We start from the raw sequence: 24064 nt of genomic DNA on the forward strand, positions 1-24064 counted from the left end.
TCCGGACTCGTCAGGACTTCAGCGATTCCAGTTTAGGGGTTTTTCCAGATTATAGATCATCAATTTAAATCTGGTAAGATGGCATGCAGAAATTATACAATTAAAAATATGAAACCGTAATTTATGAAATAAAGAGCATTTATGATTGATCTAAAGTGTATCAAAATTTACAAAAAAAAAAAAAAAAAAGCTTAATATTTATTTATTTACTTTATTAAACATTTCTTTCAATGTAAGTTGTTTAAGTTGCTTCACTTTTTGTGCTAATACTTTCTCTTTAATTCTATAAACAGACATCATTTCTTGTTCAGTTACAAAGTTTCACTGTTCAAGTCCTGTAATTGCTGTGTCGAGAATACCGACTAACTTGTCAATCAAAATTTTTTCGTTTTCAATAACCTCTCTGTCACTTTCTTTACTACGAGGGCAATCCCAAAAAAAAGGTCTCCTATTTTTTTTAACGTAGAGAAAGTTTTAATACGGTTGTTGGCAACACTGTTGTGAGTGGTGCCTTCTCCACTACCACATAAGCACGCAGACGCTGCGCTCGGAAGCTCAGTCTTGGCTTGGCAGCCATTCGAAATGGAGCTCCCGATAAACGTTACCTCTAAGTGCGAAGTGCGCGCAGTTATTAAATTTTTTAACGCAAAAGGCGTTAAACCGGTTGAAATTCCCCGCCTAATGACAAAAGTGTATGGACAGCGTGCATGGATGTCAAAAACATTCGCAAGTGGTGTAGAGAGTTTACAGCCGTTCGTACTGAAATTCATGGCGATGAAAGGAGCGGGAGGCCGTCAGTTGTTGACGAAACAATCACGAAAGTTGAGTTCCTCAACTTTCGCGATTGTTGAGTTCGTATTCATTGAGTTTCGCGATTGTTGAGTTTGTAAAATGCGTAAAGATCGGAGGATCATCTGGATGCTCCTGAAGCTCCTCAACGCTTCCTGAAGGGCATGGCGGCAAGCTGGTATGACATGGGCATTGTAAAACTGCCACAGTGTCTACCAAAATGCATCGACCGAAATGGCGATTATGTTGAAAAATAAAGCATTCTGCAATCTTTAAAGTGATGTAGCAATTATAGAAAATAAACGGTTCTTTGTATATCTAAAAATCTAGGAGACCTTTTTTTTTTTTGGAATTGCCCTCGTATCATAAGCGGTATTTTCTGGATCTAGAACCATACTACAGATTTCGCCGTCTGTTAATTGATTGGTGATTGGGGCATTGTCGTTGCAATGAAAAACTTCTGTTATATCGTCTTCATTTATTACCACTTCTCCACATTTCTTTACAAAATCGAATAACTAGAAAATTTCACCTTTAGTTTGCGATGTCCGAAAACCTTCAAATTTGCGGCTATCATCTTCATCGTCCTCACCATGAAATATGGTAGCTGGCCATAAATTATGCCAAGCATTTTTAACGTATCTGGAGACGCATACTCTCGTGATCTTGTGATGCTCCACACAGCAGATTTTATGCTAAAAAATTTCAAAAATTCTTTAATAGTCTTGCCATTGTTCAAGAAATTTAACATAGATTTTAAAAATACTACTTTATATTTGCATTTCAGCACGTGCAGTATTCCCATATCCATAGGCTGAATGATAGGCGTACAATATGGAGCGAAGAATAATACCGATACATTATCTTTCACTCAAACTTTAAGTGAAGTATGTGCCGAACAGTTGTCAACAATCAGGACTATTTTTGAGTCATCGGGTAAACAAACCGAATTCAAATGTCGCCGAGCCTCTGGTGTAAAATGATTTTCAAACCAATAATTCATCAGCACTTGTTTCATCCACGCCCAAATTGTTCAGCAGCTTCAGTATCAGCTCAAGCTTTTTCACCTGAAATTTTTAATTGTCTTATACCATGGGGATTTTTAAATTTGGTTAACCAACCTGTCGAATATGTGCACTCAGTGTTTAAGTTCATTTCATCATCCCATTCAATCACCACTTTTAGCGTAACGAACCCTTTTTCTGTTATTCATTGCAAGTGGGGTGTCGGAATCCACAAAAAATTCAAAAAGTTCCTTTTTCCTTTTGCTTATGTCCTATACGGTTGACTTTCCAATGTCATACTCCTCACATAATTTTGAGACGGATATGTCTTTATCCTTTTTTTGCAGCAATTCCACTTTTTGTTTGATGGACATCGAAACATGCTTTCGCTTCATAGATCCTTTGGCAGCTCCAGAATTGGAAACTCTTTTTTAACATAATCAAAAGTTCAAGCTTAATTTTTATAAAATTGTGTAACAATCAGCAAAAAATAATAAGCCGGATCCAATTAGAAGATTAGGGAACAGCGCAATCTGCAACATTAACTGAAATGCCTTAGAATCGGTAAAGATAATTTTAGCCTAGCTTATACCATCTGTTATACATTAAATGTGTGTACATAAAGCATACAAAAAAAAGTTTGTGGCTTTGAGGTCCGGATTATAGATCATTCCGGATAATGGCCGTCCGGATTACGGACTTTGTACTGTATATATATAATAAAAAAAAGGACTTTGCAGTATTGATGGTGTAGAACGCAGACGGTTAAATCTCTAATGAACAGCAAGAATTTTGATGTTGTAAAATGCTGAAATGCCAATCCACAATGAATAGGAAACGGGCAGCCGAGGCATATAAAATCTTTTATTTTATTTCAGCAAGCATGTTACAGCCGTAAACAACTTGCCACATTATTTGTCCATTTTTCAAGAGGTTTACATTTTTTATAACTGTGTAGTAAGAAGGAAGCAGCAGACAGCAGTCCAGCTAGGCCAAACAGTAGCGAGCGAGTGCGTTATGTTCAGGGTGAAATCTTAATTTAGACTGATTTAGTTTTGGTTCTCAATGCATTTTGACTGGATAATTAATACTGCTGTAAAATTATTGGTGGTAGTTTGAGATTTAGTTCCATTTACATCATCAGAATTGCATAAGAATCATATGACATGGATTAGTCTCGAAATGATACAATGCTTAGAGATTACTATTTTTAGAATATAGAGGGAAAATTAATTTACATTGCTAATTAAAATTATAATTTATCTTTTATATACCTTTTTTATTTTTCTTACATATCCCTTCAAGGAGAAAAAGGTATAGTGACAGAGAAGCCTTTTTTAAAGAAAAAGCATTAAAGCAGTAGCAAATGAAGAAAATTCATAAAATTTTGACCAACATAATTAATTGAATAACTGTAAAGTCTCGAAATGATACAATGCTTAGAGATTACTATTTTTAGAATATAGAGGGGAAATTAATTTACATTGCTAATTAAAATTATAATTTATCTTTTATATACCTTTTTTATTTTTCTTACATATCCCTTCAAGGAGAAAAAGGTATAGTGACAGAGAAGCCTTTTTTAAAGAAAAAGCATTAAAGCAGTAGCAAATGAAGAAAATTCATAAAATTTTGACCAACATAATTAATTGAATAACTGTAAAGTATAATTTTTAACATGAATTTTTAAAAATAAATTTTAAGATTCCTATTAAAATTTTCAACATTTCAGTGCAGAAGTCTCTTTGTTTTAGAGTTCACATAATCGAAATTCTTCAGGGAAAATTTTTGTCATCACCGAGTATCACAAAAACTTCTACATAGCCATTACTTATTCAAATTAACTGAAACATATAAAAATATATGACACTGATTTTCATATTGATCAATTATACTTTAACATCACAAACATAAGAGGAGTAATACAGCAGAAATTATTCTTTTACCCCGCAGTACTTCTAAACAAACATTTCCATCAATAGGGCTGTCCACTTGAGAAGGCCTCCATTCCTTGCATAAGGTAACTGTCCTTTGTGAACTGCACTAATTCATTCCATAATTTAAAAAAATTTATAATAATAATTTTCCCTCTATATTCAAAAAATGGTAATATATATTTGAACTGCATTTTGAGACTAATCTATGTCATATGATTCTTATGTAATTCTGATGATGTAAATGGAATTAAAACTCAAACAGCCAATAATAATTTTACAGCAGTACTAATTATCCTATCAAAATGCATTGAGAACCAAAACTAATTCAGTTGAAATTAAGACTTCACACTGAACTTAAAGCACTTGTTCACTACTCTTTGGCCTAGCTGGACTGCTGCTTGCTTCCTTCTTACTCAAAGTTATCAAAAATGTAAGCCTCTTGAAATAGACACAAATATCATGCTAAGTTGTTGAAATGTTTGTTGAAATTGTTCTACATGTTTGTTGAAATATAATAAAAGATTTTAGCTGACTCAGCTGCCAGTTTCCTATTCATTGTGGATTGGCATTTCAGCATTTTACAACATCAAAAATTCCCACTACTCATTACAGATTCAACCATCTGCGTTCTACACCATCAATATTGCAAAGGCCCTTTTTTATTTTATGTATATGTGTGGCGGGGGAAAAATATGTAACTTTAGATTATACTTTAAATTACAGCCAATGTATATATTCACATAAAATTTCATCAGATTTTGAATATTCAACTTATTCTATCATAGGCATAATTTTTTTTAACTTATTTTTACTTATGCATCTTTTTTTTTTTTTTTTTTTTTTCTTTTAAACAATTTAGGTATTGACAAATTATCCCAGAGAAGAAATGTAAGGAAAATTTCAGGAAATTTTTCGTCACCGTCTCCTGCAAGTCTATCTGAAAATGTAAGTATTCTGCTAAAAAGCCCTTAATTTTTTTTAATGTTCCATGACTTTTAATTTTAATTTTATTTTTTGTGAATTTTTCTCTTAAATTCTGTGTATTTTAATATAATTTTATGTAAGCATCATGCATGTGGCAAAATCTGATTCCCCCCCATAGGTGCAAGTTAATTAGTACATTTATTTTCTTTAGGATTCAGTATCTTCTGCCACACTGATGAGCAGCCAGTCTACATTGTCGGATGTAGTGCAGCAAAATGATTCTGAGTTCTCTGATGATTCTTTTGCTCAACTTACTTTGGATGTTATTCGAAAGATGACACATGAAGAAGAGTTAAGGGCTCGTCATCAGCTTTCCTTGTTACAGTTTCAGGAAAGAACTTTAGTAGAAAAAGCTCGTGCTGAAATGAAGTGGCTGGAATTGTTAAAAAAGTAACGGAATCTGTATTTTCTACTTTTCACCTTCCTTCATTTTCAATCCTTATTTTTTTTAAATGATAAAATAAGTCTGAAATTAGCATTGTTTGTCACATTTGAAATCAGTTTTGAAAAATATTTTTCTGGTAGGTGACATAATATTGAATACATGACACATTCTCCATTTAATTATAGATTTTTAGTCATATGTTATAATAGGAATTGTCAATAAATAGAAAAGTTTTATTAAGAAATATAAATTAGTAGACTATAAAAAGATTTTAAAAACAAGTGCTTTTGTTCTTTTTCCCCTGCTTGTTTTATATTATACATCTACCTTATACTATACCTTGTATGGATTTTTAGGTAAAAAATTCTTTCTTAAAATACCTGCTCATTTTGATGTTGCTTGAACCTTTTGATTGTTAGCCTGAAAGAGCTATCAATCGCATAACACAATTTTGCATTGTTTTACATTTCGTTTGAATCTGTCACTATTCAGAAAAATTTAAGATATTCTTTCATATTTAATCTGTCTGTTATTAATTAACAGACTAAATTAGCGGTCACCAACCGGTAGCCCATGGACCACCGATGGTCCATGAAAGCGTTTTGATGGTCCGCAGAAAAATTGGGACATTATTTATATTTTTATGAAGATTCAGTTTAAAAAATGACAAATAAGAAAACGTATTATGGAATATGGATTATACTTTTTTTTTAATTTTAGCTACTATTTTTAGTGAAATTCCTATTTAGCGCCTTTTTAGCTACTTTTGCAGGTGTATCTAGCGACATTTGAAAGTGAGAGTCAGTATCCCTGGATGCTGCTGTTATCAATAATAGCCTGAACTGGGATTCCCCTTCCTTTTGAATTACAAACATATGCTATTGTAGTCATTAATAACACAGTTTTTCTTCATGTCAAGGCAACTTAATGGATTTTTATGAGAACCATCTGCATTCTTGTTTGTAATTGCATCACTGGAAGTTTCCGTTTTTGTTTTGTTTAACTGTTGATCGATGGCACTATTGCTAAGTAAGCGATGATTATTATGTTTGCAATAATTAAAAATTGGTGGCATAGCATTTTCAGTTTATTGATACTGCTTTGCGTTTGTCAGTTTGTTCTTGCTTTTCGTGAAGTTCTTTTCCAGTGATATGGAAATGTGAAGCTTTCTGTACAAGAAGGTAAGATTTTTGTACTTTTCATATAATTTTTCAATGTGAATGAAATATGTCTATCAGTGAGATGTTAATAGTGTTTAAATTGTTACTCATAATCAGGGGCGTAGTCTGAATTTCCATAAAGGCATGCTACTGAGCACCAAATGTTTCAAAAATTAATTACATTAACAAATGAAAATTAGAATTACATGTATTTGAAAGTTGAATATTGTTTTTGCATATTAATATGTTGTTTAACTTTTGCATTATATGAAAATAATTTAATGCTTATAATCAATATTGTAAATTCCTCAGATTTAAGTTTTTTTTTTAATTCATTAATTAGTAGTCTGCGAAGTTCTAAGGGTTGACGACCACTGGACTAAACTATTTAAAAGCATTAGATGCAGATTTTAAAAATATTACTTTTTTTATATTTTAATCTCTTTGATTTAAAATGCATTTAATTCATGAAATACCTAATTAAAAACATTAAATATTTTTTAGAATATTTATTAACTTTTTACATATTTGTGCTTTATACTTTATTACATATTTTTTCACTTTTTAAGTATTCAGAAGATATATACTGCTCCTATGTTTATCTTAAATGCATGCTCATCAATATTCTATAAAATGTTTCACTATTCCACAGGGCAATCTCTGTCTTTACTGATGAAGCTATTAAACTTTAAAAGAGCCCTTTTGGATGATGGTTAAATTCTGAACCTTTTCAGATTTTTTTTTATTACACTTTTTCCATGTTGTCCATGAAGTACTGCATTGCAGAGTTGGTTTATAAACACATTTAAAGGACTGGAATATAAATACTAATCTTAACTTTTAAGCTAAGCAAAATCGCACAGGGAGATAATATCTATGTAGTTTACCTTATGAAAAAATAGAGCCTTAGAAGAGAAGATTCTGTTTTAGCAATGATAATTCACATTAATTTTTCTCAACATTTATTGTTTGTGTACAAATAGTATTTCAACTGCATTATTGAACAGGATTTGTTTAGTTAGATGATATAGAAGAGGGGATATGTATTGAGCTTCTTGTATTTATATATGCAGTATAAGTTTTGGTATGATTATTCCATTCCTAAAATACTTACTGATTTCAAAGCTTTTAAAATATGGCTCTCTAGATTAAAGGAAAATATAGTATGTTGTATAAAAGAAATAAATAACATGCATGTAAATTAATACAAAAGTAGTTAAATTTCCCGGCGTTCTAATTTTATACATTTCTATTTTGCATATTCGGATTTTCAGGGAAAATGCTGTATTTCATTTCAGAATCATTTGCCTGTTAAAAATTTAGGCAAATACATGAAATTATTGAATGGTAATTAAAATTTACAAATAGCTCCATAAATCTTTTTTTAAATATGCAGATTAGATTTTTGAACTTCATAACTTTTATCTTTGCTTTATAAATTTCATGTAGATTTCTTGCATAATGTCCCTAAATAAAAATTAAAGCATTATTAATAATTAGTAATTATAATAAGGAATTATACCACAATTTAAGGCATTTCTTGGGGAAAAATACTTTGTAATTCATTATTAAAGCATGCATGAAAAAATTTGAATATATTTTATAAAAGTTATAAAAAACACGCTAATGAACTTAATGCTAAAGAAACCAATAAAAAGCAAGGAGAATAAATGTGAAATGAATAAATTTGGGAGGTCTTTCTTCAGCTGTGTTAGGAAAATTAGGACACAAAAACAACAGAAAAAAGTTCAGTAATATTCCAGCTAAACAGTAAAAACATAAAGTGCTTAGTTCCATCTATTGACTGAAAAGTGAATGAGAATTAATTAAGAACTAATATCTTGAAAAGACAGTGGTAAAAATGGATTAGAATTGGCATCATAAACCAGAACTGAAAGTTTGCTATGGATTTGAAATGCTTCCATTGAATCTGATTTTCCAATTGAAGATGTTTTTGAATAATTTTAATTATAGAAATATGGCAAATGCCATTTTTAACTGACAGTGATGGGCAGTAAATCTGTGAATTTCGTTTTTCTGAACATAAGCATTTTTTCCCCAAATTAATAAAATTCACTTCGATTTTTTCAGCTTGTATATCAGAAATAAACCTATAGACTATCTATAGTATTCCTTGCTAGTATGGTTTATTAGACATCGATGAAACAAAGAGAGCCTTGAAATTTTGCATCAGAGAGTATGAAATGTTTGATTAGGAAAGAAAGAAAAGAAATTCATTGGTTTAAGAAATATCACCTTTTCTGTATCTAAAAATGATAATCTTTTCTGTACTTATAATTAGGAGTTTTGTTTTCACTTTTTTAAGTGTGAAGATTCAGTATTCAAAATGCTCATTTTGTTACTAATAGAATATCTGAATTTTGCTTGTTCACAATAGCAATGTTTGAGGTTTGAAATTTTATATTAAGTATTAATATTATACAAGTAGATAAATTCAGTATATAAAAATAATTCTTTCTTTTTTTTTTTTTTAATTCTTTGTTAAGCAGAAAGTTACAAGAAAAAGGTTCTGAGAGGAAGGTTTCTGCTGTCAAAAAACGTCAAAAGGATATTATACTAAGACTTCGTCAGGAAAGAGCTCAGTTGAAATGCATGCAAGAAGCTTATAGAAGTATATGTGAAAAGCACCATTCTCTCCTTGCAGATAAAAAGAAACTTTTGAATGAACCAAGTACATTGGTTTATCAGATACTGAATGGTAAATTTACTGTTTATTATTTTTTTTTTTTTTTATAAAACTTAGCAATTTAAAATTAGGCAAAATTACAGTCTTCATTTGGTGTAGGTTTTCAATAAAATTCTATTGATTCGAAGGCAAACAGATACAGGTCTTTCTTCTTCAGAAACAAATATAATCTAGTCCCTCATTTTTCTCCTCTTGAATAAACTTGAACTGTGTTTGATCACCCTCAAAACTAAAAGAGTTTTAATAAAATCTACACAAAACTAAGATTTTTTTTTAATAATTTAAAATTTTACATTATCGTGTTTTTCTTCCAGTTTAATTTATGGTTATTTATGTTTTTGATGGTTTTTAAATACAAAATTAATACTTGATTTAAATGAAAGCTATGGGGATCTTATATTCGTAACTCTAAAGCCTGAACTGTGCTGAAATCAAGTTTTAGCCTTTTACGTTTTTTGGCAACTGCTTTTCAATGATCTGTGCCTTTGATCTTTTTCATTCGTTAGATTAAAGTGCTAAAACCCATTTGTTTAAGATCTAAAATTTGTATGTGACACTTATTTCTAGGTTTTTCTACTATTTAGCTTTAAATTAATAAATTCTATCCAATTATTCTTCGTTCTTGTCACAAATACTTGGTGAGACCAAGAAGTTACACACATTGAATGGCAAGTGACATAGTTTAACAATAGGAGGTTAATTGTAACTGTAAGCTTATTAGAGCTTATCAGATATTGCTGTCATGTAGACAATAAATTTTCTATGTTAATTGTGAAGCAGACACTGACGGCTAAGGACTGTATTGGTAAATTAGTTACTATAGATCCAAACCAGACTTTCAAGGATCTGAAACATTCGGTACTATTGTGAATTAATTTGAATCTTAAAATGACAAGAATTTGCCTCAGTTTGTAAGTTTTGCAGTAGAAGAAATAATTTTATTTTGCATTACTATTTTAAGTTTTTAAAACCACCTGCATTGCCTAATAGCAACTTGTTTAAATTGACTTTGTGTGATGAATTAATTGTTGACTTTGTGTGATGAATTAATTGTTGACTTTGTGTGATGAATTAATTAAATCATATCAGGATGATAAGTTTAAGTTGACAAGCTGTTAACTCTTTGCTAAGGATAGTTTTAACTTACTTCATGCCAAAAAAGTTACATGTGTATTACACATATATTCTACATCCCTCCTAGATTTTTTTTTTTTTTTTTTTTTCCGTTCCATATTTGTCATTTTTCAATAAATAGTATTCACTTTAGACAATCATAATAGCTCGGAGAACCTCATACATTGTAAATTTTGTAGTTAAACATGTCAACTGCTTCAACAAAGAGTGTAGTGTATTTAGCATTCCAAATAAAATGTTATCTAAATATTAAGTTTATTGTTGCTTGCATAAGGATTCGTAAAGATTGAATGCACACAGAACTGTTGCTAGTTTGATAAAATGTATTTTATCAATAAAGACAGTTCACAATTCTGGAACGTTTTTACTAAATGGAAAATATTTATCTGGAATATAAAACAAAATGCTTTGGTAAGTCTTCAAAATCTTTAATGTTTCCATTTTCATAACTCAAATAACTCTTTTAAAACAACATGCAAGTGCTAATTAGCATAATTCATCACTAAATGTAGGTAACGGAATCCACTTCTTGATCAGAGATTTATTTCTCAGTTTACTATTTTTCCATACAATATGCCAAAAACATGCATTCATGTTTTATAATGAAAACATGCCACTACATTCTCAGTTTTAAGTACAGCTTAAAGTCTGAAATCCAACAATCCAAAGTCCAGACTTTGTTTCCCAATCCAAAAAGTAAGTAAATGTAAAAATAAACTTGAAATAATAAAAGAAATCCCCCACCTTACTGACAAAGTCTAGCAGTGGAGAATATAATACTCAGCAAAAGAAAGCAGGTGTGCAGTAAATGCAGTTTTCTCCCCACTAACTAAGATTCCTGGCATATTACTTGCCTAATGATTGATGAGGTGCACCACACTGCGGCCACTGACACTGAATTCATTGACATATTGGTGTTGGCCAGGATCACCCTTGAGTGATTTTGATAGGGTTAGTTTACTGATATTCATTAAAAGAGAGGAGGTGATGGCTAAGATCAAACATTATTTTCTTCTACCATGTGAGCCAAGTCAGATTATAGCTAAGCAAAGTTTGTTGAATGTAATTTTACAAAGTATCACTTCACATTTAATTGAAATATTATCATTTACGGAATAAATAAGCCTTCAAACTTATATACTGTTATTAACATAATTTTTTTTCATTTTTCTGTAATTTTATTATATTCCAAGTATAGATTATATCCTGATTTCATTATAGAAAAGGAAGGATCTCAAAGCTCAAGACAGTCTGTAAACAAGGTGTCTGAGAATCCCAAGCCAAGATCAGTTTCAACTTTGTCTACTCCAACAATACCATCAGATGAGGTAAAAATTCTTCTTTTTTATGTTTTTGCATAAAAATTCTTATTTATAAAATTTCGATGATAAAATTAATTTTATGAAAAAAGCATTTTCTATCAGATATCAGGTTTATTGGTAAAAATTTAGTTGATATATCCGTCAGATTTTTAATATTTATTGGGTTGTAGCACTTACAAAATATTATTTCTATAAATTTCTTCTTTAATTGCTAAAAGTGTTGTACTAGAATATTCTGATAGCAAGTGAAGATTCTCTAAATTCACTGTTTGTATTGTATAAAAGTAAATGCTTTGTTGAGGATAACCAGCCTGTCTGCTGTTGGTGCATTTGATCTTTAAATTTTAAATGGGAGCAAAAGCCATGATTTCAAAAAATAAAATTTTTACACTTTATGCAGTTATTTAGATATTTGAAGCCGAAGTTGAAACAAAAGCTTTTCGTGGTTTCACTTTTCAGATGTAGCAAGAAGAGTGATAGTTTTCAGATATAATTAGCAGGATTTTGCCTCGGTTTAATTGTTGAGAGACCATTGAAATTAAGGTCAGCTCAACACATTAAAAGGCACACTCTTGTTTTAGGAGATTATAAAAATTCTGTTGTCATTCCCTTCTTTCCATCTATTAGCTATAAAGTTGCACATATTTTGCAGAAATTTAACTTTCGGGTTGTTTATTCTCCCATCAATAAAATTCCAAGTTCCATACTTAAGGACCCCATTCCGGATATGAATTCCTGAGGTATTAATAGGATTCCTTGCCAGTGTGGTTTAATTTACATTGGCCAAACTAAGAGAGCCTTAAAATTTCACGTCAAAGAAGATGAGGCATATGTTAGAAAAAAGGAAACACAGAAGTCTTCTGTTGCTCAACATTGTTGGTCCGAAAATCACTCTTTCAATTTTTCTGCTGCCAAAATTATTCAAAAAACATCTCCCATTAGAGAACTGGATTTTCTAGAGGCATTTCACATTCAAAAAAATCTTTCTGGTCTAGTTAACGATCCTAATTCTGATCCAACTTTGCCTTCGGCCTTTAAAGAAATTATGTTTTAGTTCTGGTTTCATCAACAGATGGCGCCACGTAATTATTCTTGTCCGGGCTTTCTTATCTTATCTAATCATTATTTCCTATCTTGTTCATTTGCGTTTTTACAGCTGAAGATGGTGGTTCGGTAAAACCATTGAAACTAGTCCTGTGAAAATTTCGAAAATATAACGCTGATTTTTGTTGTTTGACTTCTGAATTAGTAAGGTTACAAAGGTTACATTTCTTTAATAAAAAATGTTTGTGTGGTTTTTTTTAATTATAGCTGTTATGCATGTTATGAATCTCATATATTTGTAATACCATTAATACTCATGATTTATTACAATAATATTATTTAAGCCATTATTAGAGATTTAAATCATTTTGATATATTTTCAATAATCATTTAATGTAATAATTTTTTCTGTAATCTGTTTCAAAGTTTGCATGTAGACATTCCAAATCTTATCTTAAAGAACTAATAAGCAACACTTTTTTAACTTAGTAATGATGTTGTATTATGATATAAATTATTTATTATACAAGTAGAATTATACTGAAAGTTATGAAATGAAACTTCTAAAATAAACATTCTTTAAATTTCTATCTTCTTAAAAATCCCAAAGCCTCATTGAATTTTGTTGAAATATTTAACTTTTTTTTATATATATATAAATTTTTTTTAACCTCTTCACGTTGCAAGAATCTTATCAGATTTTCAATATAAATACTTCTAGATAATATTTAGTTTCAAACAAAAGGCCCTTTTTATTTATACGTCTTTTAATTTTACATTCATGACATAGTTCATGTTGTTCTTGGTAAATTGTTACAAGCAAATAAAAGCTCACTGAATTTTCAAGCTATTATTAAAGCTCTTGTAATATTTTTTTTTTCTGTTCTTTCATGTTAGCAATTAATATTAAATGTTTTTATTTTTTAAATTTTAAAGAAGTAATTATTTTATTTTAAGGTGCAAGTTGAAGAAGAGGAAGATATCCCTGAAGCTTCTGATTTGGCAAAGTCTTTATCTCATAATTCTTCTCAAGGTAATTTATGTTCAGAAACTGTATTAAATTATAAGAGTTTTTGCTGATAAAACTTTTTACATTATTTTGCAAATAAATCTAAAACTTATTTAGTAATATTTCTTTGCATTTGAAAAATTGTTTTGCTCCCTGTAAAGTTTTAACTCGTTGTGAAAAAACTTGCTGTAAAGTTTTAAGACTACCTCCCCTCCCTGCAGTTAAATTGCCATGTCTTTCTGCCTACTTGCCAACTTCGTAAGTATAAAAATCGAGATATTTTTTTCCTTAAAAGGTCAGAAAAAACCATAAAATGTGTTTTGCAAAGAAAGTTTACACTTATCTAAATATATGGGAAACACATTGAAATTATTAGGCAAATGAGAGGGATTTAGATAGTAGCATTTTTCGGAAATTAAAAACAGATCAAAATATTCTAAGTTGACACTCTAAATTCACATTTAGACATTAAGCTTGGTAATGATGATGAATACAAGATGATGATGTACATCATCATCTTGTATACATCATCATTACCAAGCCTAATGCCTAAATGTGATATGATAGGAGAATGTTCCGACGAATTACTTGTATTTGATTCTTACAATCGGTAGTAACTTTATTTTTTCAGAAATGAATACAGAAGCCTATCTTTTGATTTTCTTGATAAATCGAGAAAAATTGAAAGGTATCTGTTGTTTGTTGCAGTTTGTGCGATGTATTTATATTTCTTTTCGTAAATTTTGAATGTTCAAAAGAGTGTTTTAGCTCATCTTAAAAAAAAAAGCAGCTGTTTTATGAGAACAAATAATAAAGAATCATACCAGGATTATGTTTGGGTTAGCAGTTGGTTTATAGTAGACTGTACTCTAAAAAATATTGCCAGATTTTAATATCAAAAGATAAAGAAATTGAATGCTATTTTAAAAGCATTCAGTTTCCTCAAAATTAGTAATGTTTTATTTAGAATCTAGATTGACCTAAGATTAATTTTTTGCCTAATTTTAATTGTCTTTTTTTAATAATAAAATTAAAATAATCTAAAATGTATAATTCGGCATGAAACAATGAAAGTGAAAAAATACAGCCCCCCATAGAGTTATTTGATTCTGAATGAAAATATCAATCTTAAAACTTTTCAGGCAGCCTACACTGATGAGTTTAGCTGAAAAAGCTTTATTAAAAGGTTTTTGTTGCAGTGTATTATGAATTTGAATTATATTTAACAATATTCTGTATTTTAGAACTTGGATAATTATTTTCAGAGTCTGTAATTGAATTACAAGCTTCAGAACATACAAAATCATCTCTGTCATCTCTGAACAAATCACAGAAATATTCACAAGGTGTACCAACTCCTTTAACAAAACCATGCCAAAGCAATTCGAATTTGTCATTGAATTCAAGTAATTCATTAGAATCAGCTGCTCAAGGTTTAAAGAAACTTGAAGCAAGTAAAAGGTAAGTAAGATGAATGATTTTTTTTCCTCTCTCCAGTTTTCTGTCTTTTAATCAAAATTTATATTTAATAATGCTTGTGAAAATATTCAATTATTGTAAATTGCATATGCTAAATGTTTTAAAATACATGTAAATATTGAAAATTTATGCTTTTAAATATTCCATTTATGTATGTTCTTATAAAAGTTTGAATTTTACTGAAGTGGAATAAGGAACAAGGAATTAAATTTCATTAAAGTATGCTATTTGGCACCTTTCAACAATAGACAAGCTCCTTTTTTATACAATAGACAAACCTTTTTTTTTTTTTTTTTTTTTTTTTTTTTTTTTTTTTTTTTTGTCATTAACTTAATAAATATTACAAATTCTAATAGAGTTGTTATGTTTAGCATACAAAACTTATCATAAAGTACATAAATTATCTATGTTCACTCAGTTTCCGTAGAGCAAAATTAGAAAAATTCTAATATTTTATTAGAGAAGTTATGTCTCCCAAGTGATTATAATTCATCTTCTTGGAACAAAATGATAATGTAAAAATTTGTAGGTTAAATTTTAAATTTATAGAAAATTCTAACATTGGCAACTGAATGTCATCTTTGTGACATTAAAAAATCACGTTATTAAAGATTTTAAATTAGGAAAATTAAAGTTGTTATTTTCTCTCTATATATTTTTTAAATTTTATTTATTTATTTATTTATTATTTATTTTATTTGCCCAAAATAAATTATCAGTATGTGTGCGTATGGAGGGAATATATAGATGGATGAATGGAAGAGAAAGCAGATGATTACATGATCAAAGTGCACTTCCGCAGCCCAGTCCCCATGACCTGAATCAGACACTCAATGCAGATACTCCCACAAAAGAAGCTGGCCATACTATAAATGCTTGCAGAGAGAAGAATCTCCTAAATACTCAATCACTTCTGGAGAGTGTTAAGTGAAGGCTGTAGGTGCCCATACATGTTCTCTAAGGACGTGGCGCTATATCAATTGACCATCGTGGTAGAGGGATGGTGCCCATGCCCTCCGTCACTTATATGTTCTAAGAGACTTAAATACAGAGAATGTGGGGGCCACTCCATATGCTGGATTCCTTCACTCTCAAGATAATCAGTCATTATCACAATAGGGATAAGTTATGTTATCCATTAGGCAGAAGTTATTGCACTGCTAAATATCAGGTTGCACTGGTGAAAATGTGTAAGGCAGTGCAGCCATTCAGAATGATGTCCATCCATACTACAGTCCACAACCTTTGTATCGTTACCTCCATTTATGGATGTTTTCAGTCCCCCCCATCTCCGAATTGTAACACATTTAGAATTACTCTCCAACAAAAACAAAACTGAAGAGAATTTGGCTGCAGTCCATGGTACTGTAATCACAATGATCTCTTCATCCCAGCACCCAGGTGCATTTTGCAGCCATAAATGACACTCCATAAAGCCCTCTTCTGTGCAGCCTGTCTCTCAGGCTCTGGATAGTTGAGTTCCTGTGGCTCCTTTGCTATTTGGTCAGTTTGGTTTCTTTTAGGGGTCATTGCTAAATAACAGTCCTGAGAATCTGTTTTTGACCTTGACTATATTGTCTGCATATGCCACCACTGCCTTTCAACCATTTCCAAATTCTTGATCTGATACTTTTGGTTTTTCTTATGTTTTTACAGACATGTTAGAATCTGCCCTGCTTCCATTATGTCAGTCATACACCATATATCCAACAAATAACAACAAACTGTAACAGCAAAATTGATAGTTTCTACTTTATAGGATGCAGACCATGGCAAAACTAATAATTTTTATGATATGGTTTGTGGAGAATATGAAATACAATTAGTACATAGGACATGGAAAACAGAAAGTTATTTGATATTTAATTGTTGTTTAAATGAATCACCAGCAACTATAATCATGCATCACAGTGGTAATGGATATTAACAAGGCAAAAGTTGACTCAACTGAAGATCTTATTAGATTTGCCTTCACTTCTGCAGAAGTATATAACATGTTGAGTATCTTCCAAGAATAATACAGTCATTTCATCATTATTTAAATACTTGTATTTACAAGTATCAAACGCTATTTCTTGTAAATATCTGTGGTTGAAACGACTTTTTGTTTTTAGTTCTCTTTAAACTTACTATGCTTCTACATATTTATTCTATCATACATTATGTTGCAAAAATTGTTACTTTCCCTGTTTTCTGTCACTCCTTAAAGTTGTGACCATCAATTCTATTATGTCATGTATATAATAAGTAGTTGTTTTAATGATAATTTATTATGAGAACTGTTTCATTACATGTCAACTAGTACAAAAATTCTGTGTCCGAGACCAAAATATGGTTTATTTTAATTGATTGTTCATTCTTATGTTCTTTTGTTTTAGAATACAGTCAAAAGTCGTTAATTCGGACACCCATAATCCATTCCGGATTATGATCTATCGTCAACGCGGCAGAAAGTTTTTAGCTTTGAGGTCCAGATTATAGATCATTCTGGATTATGGGTGTCCGAATTAACGACTTTTGAGTGCATTTTATTTGGCTTATAATTCCTTACTAAATGTAGTATTTCATCTCGAAGTACTCCGTCTTTGATATGATTTAAATCAAGTTCCTCGTCATTATAATTCGCTTCCGATAGTGAAGAAAGTGATACAGAGCTTATTGAAAACGAAAAAATTTCGATTGACAAATTAGTCGGTATTCTCGACACAACAATTATAGGACTTGAACAGCAGAACTTTGTAACTAAACAAGAAATTATGTCTGTTTAATAGAATTAAAGAGAAAGTATTATCACATGAAACGAAGCAACTTAAACAACTTACATTGAAAGAAATGTTTAATAAAGTAAACAAATAAATATTTAGCTTTTTCTTTTTGTAAATTTTGATACCCTTTAGATCATAATTGCTCTTTATTTCATAAATTACGGTTTCATATTTTTAATTTTATAATTTCTGCATGCCATCTTACCAGATTTAAACTGATGATCTATAATCCGGAAAAATCTATAATCCGGAATCGCCGAAGTCCCGACGAGTCCGGATTAACGACTTTTGATTGTATGAAGAATCGTTATAATCCACTGTGTCTAAATTTGTTTTAGAGTAGTGAAGTTTCTTTAGGTAAACTTATGTTAAATACCAATCTTCTAAATCTTATATTTCTGTTTCCCTTAGACATCTTAGCAAAAGAGAGCAACGGATTTTGCAAAGAAGAAAGCATGTAGAAAATTTACTTCAATGGCAAATGAAACTTGATAGCGAAGAAATGGCAGTCAGAGAACTTGAACAGAAAGCTCTGGAGTTAGTAAATCAGAGCAAAAAGAAAGCAAAATACTATGTTTCTTCTTCCTCAACTCCACTTAATGGTATTTTTCTATGTTTTTATAGATTCGTAGAAGTATATATTTCTGAAGTTGCTTATAGGTCTAATTTAACAACAATATAAAACTGAAATTTGAATTCCTGTGTTAGTTTTAAGCATAGTTACTTTAGTAATTAATTTAAAAGATGTAATAATATGAATTTGAAACTATTGTCATTTGAATAATCTTTACATAGTGGAATGACTTTATATAACCTTGTATAAAAATAAATGCAGAATGTTTTTGAAAAATATCTAATAACTTAAAATGATTTCAATTCTTCATATATATTTAGAATATAGTATATTTATGCTTGAATTTGGTACATGCGAATTCTTTATGTTGTTTACTTTTTTGATTTAAAGAAATGCAAGTTTAAATTAAAAAAGGAGTTGTAAAGGAGTTTTATTTACTACAAAAATTTGTTATTTTAGACAATGCAACACAAAAATCTGAAGTCATTGACGAGACATCCATTAATTCAAAGCATTCTCTGAGTAACACATTGTCTTCAACAGAAACACCTTCTAGCATTATCAGCCATATTTCTGATGGTAAACAAGTTGAATCCATTGTTGAAGAACACTTAGAGATTTCTGGAAGCAGTACCATTGAAGATATTGTAGCTGACAAAGAAAACAGTAGTCCATCTAATGCTGTGCCATCAGGGTATGTATACTTTGAGTTAAAAAAAAATTGGTTAGTTTTTATTCTTTTTTTAGTGCTTGCCAAAACCACCTTAATGGGAAACACCAAAGTTTCAGAATGTGTCAGACTTCGACAACCACGTGTGTAACAGTTTTTCAGGCAAACCATGCATATTACAGTTCTTCAGGCAAACCATGCGTGTTACAGTTCTTCACTTTTAACAACCAACATTGCCTTAATCAAAAGGATTGTTAGATAGTTCTCTCTCAGTCACATGTTGTGTGTTTCTTAATACTATATCATTATTTTTAAACCTGTTTATTTGTGGGGTTAAGGAAATATTTGTGTTGCTGCAGTGTTTAGGAAAGGATTTAATTGTGAAAAAGACTTAATATTCTGTGTATAATAATAAAGTGCATTTGGTAAGCAGCTAACATGTAATATTGAGATTATGCAGTTCTTTGATTTTCTAAGTGAAAATAGATTGCTATGTACATGGGGGAAAGAAAAATTACAGAACGATTTGGCAAAATAAAAAAAAAAAAATTTTTTAAAAGTTTTATTTTTTTAATTTTTTAATGTATCATATAATTGTTATTTAATAGTTAAAATTTATATTTTAAGTTGGTAAAGTGATTTTCTGTTGGTAATGTTTGCCAGCTTACAATAAGTATCGATAATTTGGAAATGTTTTTTAAAAAAAGGCCAACTTGCACTCAGTAAATAACTTTCCAAATTCACGAAGTGCACCAAGTTGGTGGCACTAATGTGCAAGTGCCCTTTTTACTTCCTTGTACAAAGTAAAAAGGAAGTATTGTAATCGTGAATATATTTCAAATAAAATATCCATTTTTAGCGCTTTCGAATTAATTTAACCATGTTTTTGTACACAAGGACAGAATAAAAGACCCTTTTCCTCAAAAAAAAAAAAAAAAAAAAATTATAAAGCTGCTGTAAAATTCTGAAGAGAATGTTTCATGGTGTCTGTATATACGTGTGTATGTATCTCTCGCATAACTCAAAAACAAGTAACCTCAGAACGTTGAAATTTTGTATATAGGACTGCTATAACATGTAGATGTGCACCTCATATTTTGGTTTAAATATATTTATATATGTATCCAATCTCTTACCTGGCTCAGTGATCTCAGTTTCTTTACTCTTATATGTTTGTAAATTGTGCATTTTTCTTTAAAAATGATTGAATTATGCTGTTCTTATCTTCCGGTTAAAGTTTTTATGCCTTTAGGACATGTTTGTTTACATTTGAAACAGCAAAGTAGTAGATTTATTGCCAATCTAGAGAGACTAAGCTTCGCAACAACAAAGATAATGCCTTCATTTATTATTGTGAATTAAATCGTGCTTAATCCTTTTTGGAATTTTTTCAAGGAAATAAGTGTTTAAGATTTGCTTCGTAATTTTTAATATAGATATTTTGTTTTTTTATGTATTTTTGTCTTGTCGCGAAATGAGAACTGAATTAATTGAATAAAAAATAGTGAATCGTCTGTGAAAAACTTTCTTTTTTGTTTTGTTTGCTTAATTTCTTTTATACATCATTCTAAATTTATTATAGTATTTGAATAGAACATGTGGCATCGATTAGGTAATTCTTCAAATGATATAAATTCTGTGCATTCTGAGTTATACAGTACAAAGTCCGTAATCCGGACGTCCATTATCCAGAATGATCTATAATCCAGACCTCAAAACCCGTTTACGCATGCACATTAATGCACGTTGGGAGAATGTGTCTCTAAATATGTTAAAAAATGTTGCCATAATTTATGGCCAGCTACCATATTTCATGGTGAGGACGATGAAGATGATAGCCGCGAATTTGAAGGTTTTCGATCATTGCAAACTAAAGGTGAAATTTTCCAGTTATTGGATTTTGTAAAGAATTGTGGAGAAGCAGTAATAAATTAAGATGATAAAACAGAAGTTTTTCATTGTGACTACAATGCCCCAATCATCAATCAATTAACAAACGGCAAAATCTGTAGTATGGTTCTAGATCCAGAAAATACCACTTCCGATAGTGAAAAAAGTGACAGAGAGGTTATTGAAAACGAAAAAATTTTGGTTTAGAAGTTAGTTGGTATTCTCGACACAGCAATTACAAGACTTGAACAGTGGAACTTTGTAACTGAACAAGAAATTATGTTTGTTTATAGAATTAAAGAGAAAGTATTAGCACAAAAAACGAAGCAGCTTAAACAACTTACATTGAAAGAAATGTTTAATAAAGTAAACAAATAAATATTTTTTTTGATACCTTTTATTTAGATCATAATTGCTCTTTATTTCATAAATACTTCATATTTTTTTTATTGTATAATTGCTGCATGCCATCTTACCTGATTTAAATTGATGATCTATACTCCAAAAAAACCCCTAATCCGGAATTGCCAAAGTCCCGACGAATCCGGATTACGGACTTTGTACTGTAATATGAATGAAATATAACGCTGTTAAGTGAGTCTAGCGCCAGAGTGTTGCTATGGTAAACAAATATAGTGAATTTTAAAGAGTGCATTTATTCTATTATGGTTTATGGGATATCGGGGAAGTAGATTTAATTCAATCCAATAAGTTTAAATTAAATGCAAGAAAAAATGTATTATTCCATACAAGAAAGTCATGTTGTGTACACATCAGATTTTTTTCTTCTTACTGCCATGCCAATTTAAATAATTTAATGGGAATAAAGCGAATAAGGGCTTTCTTTCAAAACTTCACCTTTGTTTTCAGTAAAGGGTTTCCTGGATTTTTATCTTTTTCCTGAATCAAGAACCAGTGAAGGAGACTTTCAGCTCAGTGGCTTTTAATTTTTTTCTGTACTACAAAGACACTGCATTCACAAGCATCTTGTGCCGTACCTACAGTTCAAACATATATGAGGGCAATCCCAAAAAAAAGGTCTCCTATATTTTTAGATATACAAAGAACCGTTTATTTTCTATAATTGCTACATCACTTTAAAGATTGAAGAATGCTTTATTTTTCAACATAATCGCCATTTCGGTCGATGCATTTTTGTAGACTCTGTGGCAGTTTTACTGTGCCCATGTCATACCAGCTTGCCACCATGCCCTTCAGGAAGCGTCAATCGAGTCCAAGAAGTTGTCTTTTTCATCTCCATAGCGGCGAAGAAATTCGCGGGAAGAATCAACCCGTTGCCATTTGTGATCTTCTGTCAGCATACGCGGCACCCATCTTGCACACACCTTCCAATATTGCAACTTTTCCGTTAAAATCCTGTGGATGGTGCTTCTGGAAACCATCCTGTGGATGGTGCTCAGGAACCAAAATGCAGATCCTCTGATCTTTACGCATGAGTTCCTCAACTTTCGCAATTGTCTCGTCGGCAATTGACAGCCTCCCGCTCCTTTCTTCGTCATGAATTTTGGTACGACCGGCTGTAAACTCTTTACACCACTTGCGAACATTTTTGACATCCACGCACGACTGTCCATACACTTCCATCAATAGGCGATGAATTTCAACCGGTTTAACACCTTTTGCGTTCAAAAATCGAATAACTGCGCGCACTTTACACTTGGCGGTAACGTTTATCAGAAACTCCATTTCGAATGGCTGCCAAGCCAAGACTGAGCATCCTAGCGAAATGCCTGCGTGCTTATGTGGTAGCGGAGAAGGCACCACTCACAACAGTGTTGCCAACAACCGTATTAAAACTTTTTGTACGTCCCCAAAAAATAGGAGACTTTTTTGGGGGGATTGCCCTCGTATCTAAAGACATGAGAATATATCTAACAATATCTAAATAAATGTATATCAAAAATTTTTCCATAGTAATTTGTTAATTATTGTGGTAATATAATACTTGTAATTTACATAATTAGAAAAATATAAGTCTGTAATCACTAAAGTAATTGATAAATATTTAAACATCAACACATCAACAATGTGTATGGGTTGTTTAAACAATAATTTAAATATATTGCTTCTTTTAAAAAATTTCAAATAATAGCATTTCATCCATTTTTAATGATTTAAAATCTTAATGTTGTTTTAAAAAATTAATGGCAATCTAATTGAATTAATTCTGCTAATTTGTTTTTATTATTCACTGTATTGCTAGTAAAAGAAAAATTTTGGTGATTTGAAATATTTTGTAATAATTCTTAATGTATATGAAGGCAGTGTTTGTTTATTGTAGTTTTCTTTTCTTGGAGTAAGTTATACATTTAGGTTGTTTGTTTCCAGCTCATTTCAAGAACTAAAAAATGGCAGTTCAGAGTCGTCAATAAAAACCATCAATGATACTGCGGAAAGTTCTCATCTGGAAGAGGAAATCAATACAGATGAAAATTTTACAAAATATGTGTAATTAAAATTCTTTATTTTTATTTCTTTTGTATCATTTACAAAATTATGTGTACTTGACTCCGTAAGCAGTTAGTTTTGGGTATTTTCATCGGACATATGCTAGCTTCAATTTTATTTACCGTATACTTCTGAGTGTAAACCAACAGGTATGATTTTGCAGTAGAAATTCAGCCCATACAAAAACCAAAATTGAAATCTTCTTACAAATCCAGCTATATGTTTGAATGAAAAAAACAGTAATTTGGTATAAATATTATTTAAGCGGGAGTACTTTCGGTGATTAAACATTATCACTTTCTTCAGTTATAACTGCAACTGAAGAAGGCCCAAAACTGTTGTGTATCACAAAAAATTTGGATAGCTGGTTTTTCTAACCTAGCTAGATTTATACGACAAGTTGAAGGTGAATACCAAGTCCTCATGCATTCAAAAAAAATAATAATAATAATAAATAAATAAATAAGCCAAAAACAATAGTCTGATTGTTAAAAAAGTGTTCCACATTCATGCTATGAACGCAACTGATGATTATACTCTCCGTTAATTGGATGATGGTGATGTTAATGGTAGATCGCAGGATGGTACCATTTATTTAGAATTAACTGTAACAGAAAGGAACTTTACAAAATTGTTGAAAAATTCTGAGCGAGATAGTCATATTAAGAAACCTGAGTAATGTAGCAATTAACAGAGAGTAGTAAAATTAAATAATATCAAAATAATACTTTTCAGTTAGTTT

General features: G+C 30.5%; 1 protein-coding gene across 2 annotated transcripts in view; it reads left to right on the forward strand.

Annotated features, from left to right (window-relative positions):
* Window positions 1-24064, forward strand: part of LOC118199181 (uncharacterized) — a 159257-nt gene that overhangs the window by 104556 nt on the left and 30637 nt on the right. For both annotated transcript variants that reach the window (XM_085820951.1, XM_085820950.1), the window contains 9 exons: window positions 4590-4675; window positions 4866-5104; window positions 8770-8978; window positions 11322-11428; window positions 13424-13499; window positions 14741-14936; window positions 18131-18321; window positions 18753-18987; window positions 23203-23322. In XM_085820951.1, the coding sequence (XP_085677077.1) occupies window positions 4590-4675; window positions 4866-5104; window positions 8770-8978; window positions 11322-11428; window positions 13424-13499; window positions 14741-14936; window positions 18131-18321; window positions 18753-18987; window positions 23203-23322 (1459 nt within the window). The remainder of the gene's footprint in view (window positions 1-4589; window positions 4676-4865; window positions 5105-8769; window positions 8979-11321; window positions 11429-13423; window positions 13500-14740; window positions 14937-18130; window positions 18322-18752; window positions 18988-23202; window positions 23323-24064) is intronic.

The sequence above is a fragment of the Stegodyphus dumicola genome, chromosome 7 (assembly GCF_044657685.1).
Source record: "Stegodyphus dumicola isolate Sdum_Otavi_A_Nest chromosome 7, ASM4465768v1".
Taxonomy (NCBI): Eukaryota; Metazoa; Arthropoda; class Arachnida; order Araneae; family Eresidae; genus Stegodyphus; species Stegodyphus dumicola.